At 35.4% G+C, this 10,371-nt stretch overlaps 2 protein-coding genes across 3 annotated transcripts; both read right to left on the reverse strand.

The window, feature by feature from the left end:
• Positions 1 to 243: 243 nt before the first annotated feature.
• LOC110917628 (agamous-like MADS-box protein MADS2) lies at positions 244 to 4,580 on the reverse strand. 2 transcript variants are annotated; one of them, XM_022162127.2, is made up of 9 exons: positions 4,160 to 4,580; positions 2,743 to 2,821; positions 2,323 to 2,384; positions 1,579 to 1,678; positions 1,378 to 1,419; positions 1,222 to 1,263; positions 729 to 862; positions 475 to 621; positions 244 to 384 (listed from the first exon to the last, which is right to left on the reverse strand). In XM_022162127.2, the coding sequence occupies exons 1-8, from the start codon at positions 4,342 to 4,344 to the stop codon at positions 519 to 521; spliced, it is 747 nt and encodes a 248-aa protein (XP_022017819.1). In that variant the 5' UTR covers positions 4,345 to 4,580; the 3' UTR covers positions 244 to 384; positions 475 to 518. The 2 variants fall into 2 exon arrangements, with proteins under 2 accessions (XP_022017819.1, XP_022017817.1); XM_022162125.2 differs by having other exon boundaries at positions 244 to 621; positions 4,160 to 4,579.
• Positions 4,581 to 5,551: 971 nt separating this feature from the next.
• LOC110892782 (secreted RxLR effector protein 161-like) lies at positions 5,552 to 5,965 on the reverse strand. The gene has a single exon (XM_022139933.1). The coding sequence runs from the start codon at positions 5,963 to 5,965 to the stop codon at positions 5,552 to 5,554; it is 414 nt and encodes a 137-aa protein (XP_021995625.1).
• Between the last annotated feature and the right edge of the window lie 4,406 nt (positions 5,966 to 10,371).

Consider the following 10,371-nt stretch of genomic DNA (forward strand, 5'->3'; position numbering starts at 1 on the left):
TATAATCAAATGAATTACTCTTAAACTAAACAAACTGAACAAAAATATTATATAAAGATAAATTAGGTGATATAAAAATTTGAAAATTGGTTTATATATAAGGACATATATAAAGTTGTTAGAAATTTCCCATATGTCTCATTTTCTAACCGACATACTATTCCATATATGTTTGACAAGGAAAGAAGTAAAGCAACAAGTTCAGTAGTATTATCTTGAAATGAACATAGATGGAAAAAGATATATAGTAAACAAAAATAATTATCTCACAAATCCAAAATACTTCAAATCTTATGCAATTAAGGACATACATGCCAATAATCCATAGTGTGTTCAAATCGAAGGCATCGTCGTCCTCTCAACGACTTATGAAGTCTTCGATCGCTTCGAAAAATAATTACAACTTGCATAAACACACATAATACAAACAACCAAAAAACATGATACAAGCTTCATTCTAAGACAAGATATTACCTTATTTTTACCCTTGCGAAAATTAGGGTTACACATTTCTTCAACTACAGCATCCAACCCGGAAACAATCCATTATGATTGTTGGCATTGACACCAGCAACATTCATCTCATCCGAGCCGATAGGGTTGTATCTCAATCCATTGAAACTAAAGATATACACAACATTGAAAGGAGTCAGTTTTGGTAAAAAAAAACTAGCGTGATTTTATCCATCTTTTGTATGTTTTTTAATGCGAAATCGAGAAAAGTGAACCTGTTGTGCATGGCGGTGTTCAATCCTAAAGGCTGGAAGAACTCATCAGAGTGTGTAGGAAGGGGATTATAGGGGATTGTTTGTGCATTAGCTTCCCACATTTGCCTTGGAAACTCCTGAGCATTTTCTTCAAGCTGCACAAAATAGTTCATTAATAAAGTTATTATTATAGTAGGTGTATAAAAAGATTAATTTTAAGGTTGTAAACTAATATATGCATGGTTTAACTAAATCTACTTGTTAGACTTTCAGAAAATCTATGAAAGTATTACTTTTAGATCTAAAATGATATAAATCTGTTTCATTTTCTAAGATTTAAACTAATGACTTGATGGAGATTCCACGCGAAAGTTAAAACATTCATGAGTAATTAACATCGCCAGACGACCTTTGCCATAGTTTTCTACATGTGTTGTTGCCCAAATATCAATTCTTTAATCATGGAGGGTATAAGAATTTGGTTAGGGTGTTTTGAAGGAAGAAAAGTTGTTACCTTATTCCTTAAGGCTTTATTTGTTTCAGCAAGAACTTGCTCCTGCAAAATGGGAATAATTACAAGTAAGAAAACAAGAATATATAAAGAAACTAGTTATTAGACAACTTTCATGCTTGTAGTATAATCAATTTGCATTCATGGACATATATATACCTTTCTTTGTAGCTCAGCAAGCTGATTCAACATGGATTGAGTCTGAAAAATAGACAACAGATAAACAACGAAACAGTTAAAGAGTTCATATGATCTTCCAACCTTAGTTGCATAACGTTATATTTCTATGTGTACGAACACGTGATATGTTATCGAAATAAGACCATATTGCTTTTGTTAATTCTGGGCTCAAGTCTGTACCTTAGTTGATCTGATTTTCCTCAAAGAAGTCTCCAGTTGATGCTCAAGTTGCTCTAGCTCCTTAGTGTTCAATGGGGCCAAATCTTCGCCAAGAAGATTTCTGCATAGATCATTATAATTATGATATTAAGTATGTTACAACAATATGTTTTCTTTAGGATTAAAGAAATAAAAAAATACTATTAGATTTTACACACTGAAGAACTCTACATGTGTTAAATCATTTAATTACGTATTAAGCATGTTAAAACAATATTTTTTTTTTCTTTTTGTTTAAAGAAATCAAAAATAGTTTTTAGATTTCAAAATACTGAAGAACTCTGTGTAAAATCATATTAACTGCCATATTAAGCATGTTACATCAATTGTTAATCTTCGAGATTAAAGAAAATAAATCTATTTTTTTTTTGTATTTTTTAAAAACTGAAAAACTCTACATCTGTAAGATCATTTTAACTACGGTATTAAGCATGTTACAACAATATTTTTTTTCTTGGGATTAAAGAAATCAAAAAACATTATTTGGATTTTTTAAAACTGAAGAACTCTACATCTCTGTAAAGTCATTTATTAAGCATGTTATAACAATAGTATTTCATGTTGAATAAAGAAATCAAACAAATATTTTTTTGAGTTTTTAAAACTGAAAATGTTAATATAAATCAAACAAATAGCTAGTTTTTGGATTATAAAACACTGAAGAACTTAACTCTACATCTGTAAAATTTGGAACCAGTGTTATACCTTTGAGACCGTTGCAGAACCTCCACTCTTGCCTTTAGCCTTAGGTATTCATGGTAATTGTACTGCTCAAATATTTAATTGTGTTTGTCAAGTATGGATCATCATAATACTGAAATTTCTTGTCCCACATCATATCATATATATAAAACTGTATAAATTTATCATATGTGAAAACACCATGATGAACTCATCTTATTATCTTATGGTTTTTATATGGATGTCCAAAGGATTCTTCAATGTACCCTAATCATAATTTTGCATCAATGGCTCAGTTGTTCATCATGGTGCATCTATACACCTAGGTGATGCTACAAGTCAAAGAAAAAAAGGGTATCTTTTTTTTTTGTTGAATATGGTATGTCAAAATATTTTGTTAATGATGAAGTCAAAATAGAAATCTTTGGACAATTAGCAACAAACCTGGCTCTCATTTTCTGGTTGGGAGGCTTTCAATGATCCAAAACTACAGCTGTGGTACTTCTCAAGGGTTTTCACCATGCTTAAAATGGAAGAATCATGAACAAAAATTAGTAACAGAAGAAAATAAAATTATACTCCAAATGTATGTCTTTTCTCTTCTGGGTTATGCATAATGCCCAAAATGGTATGCCACTAACAGTATGCTATATTATTAAAATATTTTCTAGCAGAAGGAACCCAAATGCATAATCATGGTCATAAAAGTGAAAGAAATAGGTAAAGATTCTTGATCCTTCCTACTAAAAGTCACCATGCTTCAAAGACTGTAAAATTCCAATAACATATGTCATATTTATGACAAAGATGTAAGGTAACAAAAAGAACCAATTTTTTAACAACTGTTTTATTCTTATGGGGTTATTTTCAGGTTATAAACAGCTTAACACTTGAATTTGATCAGCTTGATTTGTATAAATTTTTATTTTATGTTAGTAGACTGGATCTGTGCTCCTTTCGAATTTTTTAGTTTTTGGAGAAAGAAAGTGAAGACGAACATAAATGAAGATGAAGATCATTTTATTTTGTTTTAAGATATAAATGTTTTAAGATATAAATATATAATAAACAGCTTGGAGCGTCTGTTAGAGCAACATGAGAAGAAAAGATGAAGATTGAACTTTTTTCTTTGTTTCAATTAAATTTACCCACAATAACAAAAAAAAAAAAAAAAAAAAAAAATCCCTAAACAAAATGAAGGTATTAATGTTTTTAATAAAATACAGTGTAAAATAAATAAATATTAGCTAGGGTTCAAAATTAAAAATTTGATATGCAAAATCATAGGGTTTCAAATGATATGCAATTTTGCAGCCTTTTCTGATCTCTTCTCTCATATAACATCAAATCTAACAGGAAAGAAAATAAATCTGAACAGTGGTTATCTTATTTTATTTTTTTGATTTACACAACACACCAAAACCCTGGATCTAGTTCTAGATATAATCAAAAAATAATCAAAAATCCAGTAAATAGTTTAAACTTATAAAAACCAAGAAAAACTTAAATAAAACCCTGGATACCAAATCCTTGATAACATATATTCGATTAGTACGTAAAAATGTTAAAATTCTCTTAATCAAAAACTTTAGAACACGAAAAAATATAATAAAATAGCAGATCTTTACAAGAATTCTCATATTTAACATGGCCAGGATGAATCTTTTGAATTTTATGAGATTTTAAAGACTTTAAAAGATGATCAAGATTTTAGAAGCAAGAAATACATAGATCATATGTAAATCTACAAAACAAATCAAAAGATCTCAAACTTTTTTTGTTTATAAAACTGTACAACAAATAAAACCACACACACGTACAACTGAAAAGATTGAAAACAAAAGTCACAAAAATATTATACCTAGAGCTGCTACAAAACTCATATAGCTTGCCACGATTAGAGAAGATGATAAGAGCAACTTCAGCATCACAAAGAACTGAGAGTTCATAAGCTTTTTTGAGAAGCCCATTTCTTCTCTTAGCAAAAGTAACTTGCCTGTTAATTTTGTTCTCTATCCTCTTCAGTTCTACTCTCCCTCTTCCCATGATTATTAGTAAAAAAAGATGTTTTTTATTTGTGTTTTTTTCCTTTCTGCAACAATTCTACTCTTGGTTAAGAGAACACCCACTTTTAGAAGTTCTTTTAATTCATGAAACTAGTGTTTTGAATATAGATAAAATAAGAGGGGGGAGAGAGAGAAATGAGTTCTCAAAAGAGAAATGTGTGAAGAAAATGGAAACCCTGGGGTGATCTATCTTTGGGCAACCTCCATCTACCATTGGTCTTTTCTATACAACACTGCCACTTTAACACATTAATAAATACTCTACTTTCTTTTTGGGCTTTCAAAGTATCTACATACTATAAACAAACGTATTACTTACTGTATTCGTACTAATTATTTGGCAAGTTTCATTTACACGAAGCACCATTTAATTCTGTTTATTTACATCAAGCATCAATTATTTCTGTTAACATTCGTGGCAAAGTATGTAAAAAGAATATTAATCGTATCTTTACCCAAAAAGAATATTAATCGTATGTTTCATTTACATGAAGCACCAATTATTTCTATTTACATTAGTGGCAAAGTGTGTTAATCCGAAAATTTTCACTTGTTACCATTTTGACATGATATAAACCGGAATAAAATCGGACACCAAACGTTTCAAAATTATAACTTGATGCAATATTAAGGTAATGGATTCTGGTTGATTGGTGTGACACTGAGGTAATGGACGATGGCTGACTAGCCATGTCACCACCAATCCGAGTTGCCCCATTCACATTGTAGAAAAGAGGAAAAACGTGTTAACCGGTATAGAGAATAATTTTTGTAATGGGTTTGAATTGTATTGAACAGTTTTTAGGATTACAAAGAAGGGTGTTTATATAGAACACCAAGTTACACATTTAGCCCATACACTACGACACATCATTTACTTTCCGACACTCCCCCTCAAGTTGAGCAGTGGGATCACCAATACTTAACTTACTCAAGCAGCTACTAAACACGTTCCCGTTAACAGCTTTTGTAAGAATATCTGCGAGTTGATCTTTTGACGATACATATGGGAGCTCTATGATACCTTCCTCCAATTTCTCCTTGATTAAGTGTCGATCTACCTCCACATGTTTTGTTCGATCATGTTGGACTGGTTTTTCTGAGATCTGTATAGCAGCTTTATTGCCGCACTTGATTTTGGTTGCTGTAGTAGGAAGAAAGCCAATCTCAGTTAGGAGTTTGCGAATCTACAAAATCTCTGCTAGGCCACATGCAACCCCTCGGAATTCGGATTCTGCACTAGATAGGGCGACTACCTTTTGCTTTTTACTTCTCCAGGTAACAAGATTTCCTCTGACCATGGTGAAGTATCCTGAGGTTGACCTTCTCGTTCCTTTATCCCCTGCCCAGTCGACGTCTGTATAAGCTTGGATTTCTAGGTGCCCATTTGATTTAAACACTATACCATGACCTGTTGTTCCCTTGAGATACCTGAGGATTCTTAATACTGCTTCCATGTGTCTCGCTAGGGGCTGGTGCATAAACTGACTCACCACTCCTACTGCATAAGCTATATCTGGACGAGTGTGGGAGTGGTATATCAGTTTTCCCACCATTCGTTGATATCTCTCCTTATCTGCTAGTTTTGTTTCATCTTCCATGTGTAGGGCCGTGATTAAACACCATTGGGGTGTCCGTCAGTTTGCACTCAATCATTCCGGTTTCGGCTAGCAGATCAAGGATATATTTCTTCTGACGGATAAATATCCCTTATTTAGATCTCAGAACTTCAATTCCAAGAAAATACTTCAATCTTTCCAGATCTTTCATCTCGAATTCCGAAAACAGTTTATCTCTTAACACTGACATTTCCTCTTCATCGTTTCCCGTAAGTATAATGCCATCAACGTAGATAATTAAACATCTCACAAGACTGCCCCTACGTTTCAAAAATAGGGTATGATCAGAGTTGTTTATTTGAAGCCATGTTTCTTCATAACAAGGGTAAACCTTCCAAACCAAGCTCTAGGAGACTGCTTAAGCCCATACAGAGATTTCTTTAACCAACATATTTCTCCAGCCTTGAAATTCTCATTGAATCCCGGTGGAGCATCCATATAGACCTCCTCGTTCAGTTCTCCTTGAAGGTAGGAATTTTTTACATCAAATTGATGAATAGGCCAACCTTTATTGGCAGCTATTAAAAAAAGAACTCTGATTGTATCGATTTTGGCTACTGGGGAGAAGGTTTCAGAGTAGTCAATTCCATAAGTCTGAGTATAACCCTTTGCAACCAGCTGGGCTTTGTATCTTTCAATCGTGCCATCAGGCCTGTGTTTGACTGAAAACACCCACCGACATCCCACTAGTTTCTTTCCTGGTGGAAGGGTGCCTTTCTCCCATGTGTTATTCTTCTTGAGTGCTTCCATTTCGGTCTCCATGGCCTTTTTCCATTCTTCAGATTTCAAGGCTTCCTGTGTTGTAAATGGCATTTGTTCAGAGCACAAGGCAGCGGCAAATGCTTTAGCTTCCTTAGACAAATTTCCAGTGGCAATGTTTGCCACAGGATACTTAGACCTTGGAGCCAACTTTTCTGGAGAGTATCTCTTAGGAGGAACTCCTCTATTTTCTCTTGGAGGGAGAGGATATCTTCTGGTTGTCTCTGTTGCACCTGGTTCAAGATGTTCAACAACTGGTTCCACCTCTTCAACAACTGGTTCAACCTGTTCCATCACTAGTTTAACATGTTCAATATCTAGTTCAACATGTTCTGTAGGTTCTGTTGTTGTCGGTTCTGTGTGTTCCCTTGTTGTCTCATATTTATAAGACGTAGTACATTCAAAGTTCTCATTATTTCTTACCTATGGTATAATGTTGGATGGACTTTCTTCAGTGGTTTTATGCTCTGTAGATTGTGTGGCTGTGTTTGAAGGTGACTGACTCGAAGTACTATGACGTTTTTCTGGTTCAACTTCTTCAGATGATGGAAGTTGGGTTAACCAACTCAGAGTGTCTGTATGTTCATTCTCCCCCTGACCACTGAGTTGGGTGTTATAAAAGTATTTTGTTTCAAGAAAGTCGACATTCATTGTGGTGAACATTTGATGAATTTTTGGATTATAACACCGGTAACCTATTTGATCGATCCCATAGCCGACACATACACATTTCTCAGCACATGGGCCAAGCTTGTTTCGGATGGTTTTTTGTATATGGACAAATGCTGTACACCCAAAGATTTGAGGTTCAAGTGTAAGATGATGGGGAATACTGGCAGACATAGATAGACAATCTAAGGGAGTCTTAAACTTAAGAGCTTTGGTGGGGAGTCGATTTAGGAGATACAAAGCGGTTGCGACCGCCTTCAACCAGAACGACGTAGGTACATGAGATACAATTAGAAGAGCTCGAGTCATTTCAAGAATAATACGGTTCTTCCGTTCGGAAACTCCGTTTTGTTCGGGGGTATGAGAACAAGAGGTTTGATGAACTAATCCTTGGGTTTTAAAGAATTGTTTCATGGCTGTATTGACAAATTCCCCCCATTGTCTGATCGAAGGATTTGAATTTGGGTTTGGAATTGAGTGTGAATCATAGCATAGAACGTGATAAATTTCTTGTAAACTTCGCCTTATTTTTTAAAAAATATACCAATGTCATGCGAGTGCAGTCATCCACGAATAATAGAAAGTACCGAAGACCCTGCCCCCCATAACAGGAGCAGGACCCCACGCATCATAATGGATTAGTGAAAAAGGTGAAGCAACTTTCGTATTGCTCGGTTTAAATGGTTGCCGATGACTTTTAGCACGAAAACACGTTTCACAGTCTATTTTACCATTTTAAGGGAAAAGTTTTGGAAACAAAAGGTGCGAATAACCAATGGATGTGTGTCCCAAACATTTATACCATAACCAGGCTTCCCGGTTTTCGGTTCCATGTGCCAACGTCACAGTACCCTGTTGAGCCACTTCACCCGTCCTGATATCCTGTAGGAAGCAAAAAGTAGGATGCATTAGTACCGTGCAATTTAGTTCTTTGGTAATATGGCTTGTTGAGAGCAGTTTGTGTGATAATGATGGAACGTAAAGACAATTTGATAATTTCATAGTTGGTGAAATTCCAATTGTTCCTCCTCCTTTCACTTACATTGTTCCGTTGTTTGTGATATGGATTTGAGTTTTTTGAGGATTGGTCATTGACCGTATGTCCAACGGTTCAAACGTCATGGTGTCAGTGGCACCAGAATCAAATATACAAGAACTGTTTTTTCTTGATTGGCTGCCATATCACACGGTATGGAGAACAAAAGATGCTTGTATTTGATTGTAAAGTTTTTGGTTTTTTTTTTTTTTTTTTTTTTTTTTTTTTTTTTTGTAAATACGTTGTCGTTACAGACAAAGCTGCTGACCAGCTTATTTAGCAAATACGCTGGACACTTGAACTCGCATTCAAGATTTAAAGTCGCCGGAGGGTCGCCCAAATACGCTTGGCAATTTAAAAACGCTCGAGATACCAAATACGCCGGAATCGCATTCTTTTACCAGCGTATTTATCCAATATGTTGGTGATGCGTGTATAGTGTAACATAATTTAGATGTATATTTTAAGCCCTTTTTACACTTTTAGCCAAGTTTTAAATTTATAAAACACGATATTTACTAACACTAAACACACATATGGGCAAGTGCACCCATCGTGGATGTAGTATAGTGTTGGTAAGATACCGAGGTCGTCCAAGGACACAAGAGCTTTTAGTACCGGTTTATCCTCAACGTCTAATCAAATCAAAATGTTAGAAAAGTTTTTTTTTTTTAAACTAAGAAAATAAAAACTAACTAAATGCTAAAAAGTAAAAATAAAATAAAAACAGATAGACAAGATGAATCACTTGGATCCGACTCGTGTATTAGTATAACCTTTGATTATTTTCGCACTTTTGCACTTGTTTAAGAGATTATCTTAGTTATTGTAGTAGGCCCCTCTTTTGAAGGCGACGTTACCCTCAACCCAGTAGTTTGAGTCAGCAAGGATACAATCCTAAAGGGTTGGATTATTGGAAGATAATGAATTAAGTTATTAATGCAAATTATGGTAGGCCCCGCTTTTGGCGGTGACGTTACCCTCGACTAAGTAGTCTGATTCAGCAGGGATACAGTCCTAAATAGCCGGGTTATAGTATTAATAGTAGTTAACTTATGAGGGGGTCAAAGAGTTTGGATCCCCGCCATCCAGTACCTATGGGCATTGAAGGAGATCCTACTAAATTTGACCCGGGTCCCTTGCAGGACCTCTAAACGCTGAACAAGGGCAAGACCCTTACCAAACCGTTCCCTTAACCCCTGACCAGGTAGCCAACATACCTCCATATAGACCGTGGAGATATGAATGGTGAAAATCTTTTATTTTATATAGACAGTAAAATAATGCCAAGACACCACGGACAAACGATAAGGAAAGATCACCTTCAACATAAGCAACTAGTTATTAAAGTCATTAATACAAAACCAAATAAAAAGTGCAAAAGATTAAAAAATAAAAAGTATTATACTAAACACTTGTCTTCACCAAGTGATGTAAGAGACTTAGGCAAACATGGCCTTGATTGTCAAGAACTCTTACGATCAATCTTGGATCCCGAGACGACTCACACACTCTATGATGGACAATGGATGATGGTGGTGGATGATGGTGTTGTGATGGTGGTGGGTGGTGGATGAAGTGTGAGAGAGGTGGTGTGCCAAGGGATGAGTTGCAATGAAACCAAGCACTCCTATTTATAGGCTGAACAGAAGGCTGGGCACGGCCCCGTGTCCGCTGGACACGCCCCCGTGCCTGACTGACACTCTCTCTCTTCATTAATTGTAATTCGCAATTACAATTAATGCGCCTGATGTACTTTCGCCACGCCCCCGTGTCCGCTGGACACGGCCCCGTGGTGGGCAATAGAAGCTTCTATAGGTTTGTCTTTTCTGCTGCTTCTTGGGCACGACCCCGTGCTGGCTGAGCACGGGGCGTGTTCAGTCTTCTGTCTTCTCTATTTTGCTTGGGAGAATGCTGTTGAGGG

Source organism: Helianthus annuus, chromosome 2 (genome assembly GCF_002127325.2).
Source record: "Helianthus annuus cultivar XRQ/B chromosome 2, HanXRQr2.0-SUNRISE, whole genome shotgun sequence".
NCBI lineage: Eukaryota > Viridiplantae > Streptophyta > Magnoliopsida > Asterales > Asteraceae > Helianthus > Helianthus annuus.

Bases quoted from the DNA above. Each gene is read 5' to 3' on its own strand.
- LOC110917628 (XM_022162127.2), bottom strand. From the start codon at position 4,344: ATGGGAAGAGGGAGAGTAGAACTGAAGAGGATAGAGAACAAAATTAAC. The intron at 2,822-4,159 runs GTATAATATTTT...TTCCATTTTAAG, and splicing joins GAGTTTTGTAGCAGCTCTAG to CATGGTGAAAACCCTTGAGA. The intron at 622-728 runs GTTCACTTTTCT...GTATATCTTTAG, and splicing joins AACACCGCCATGCACAACAG to TTTCAATGGATTGAGATACA.
- LOC110892782 (XM_022139933.1), bottom strand. From the start codon at position 5,965: ATGGAAGATGAAACAAAACTAGCAGATAAGGAGAGATATCAACGAATG.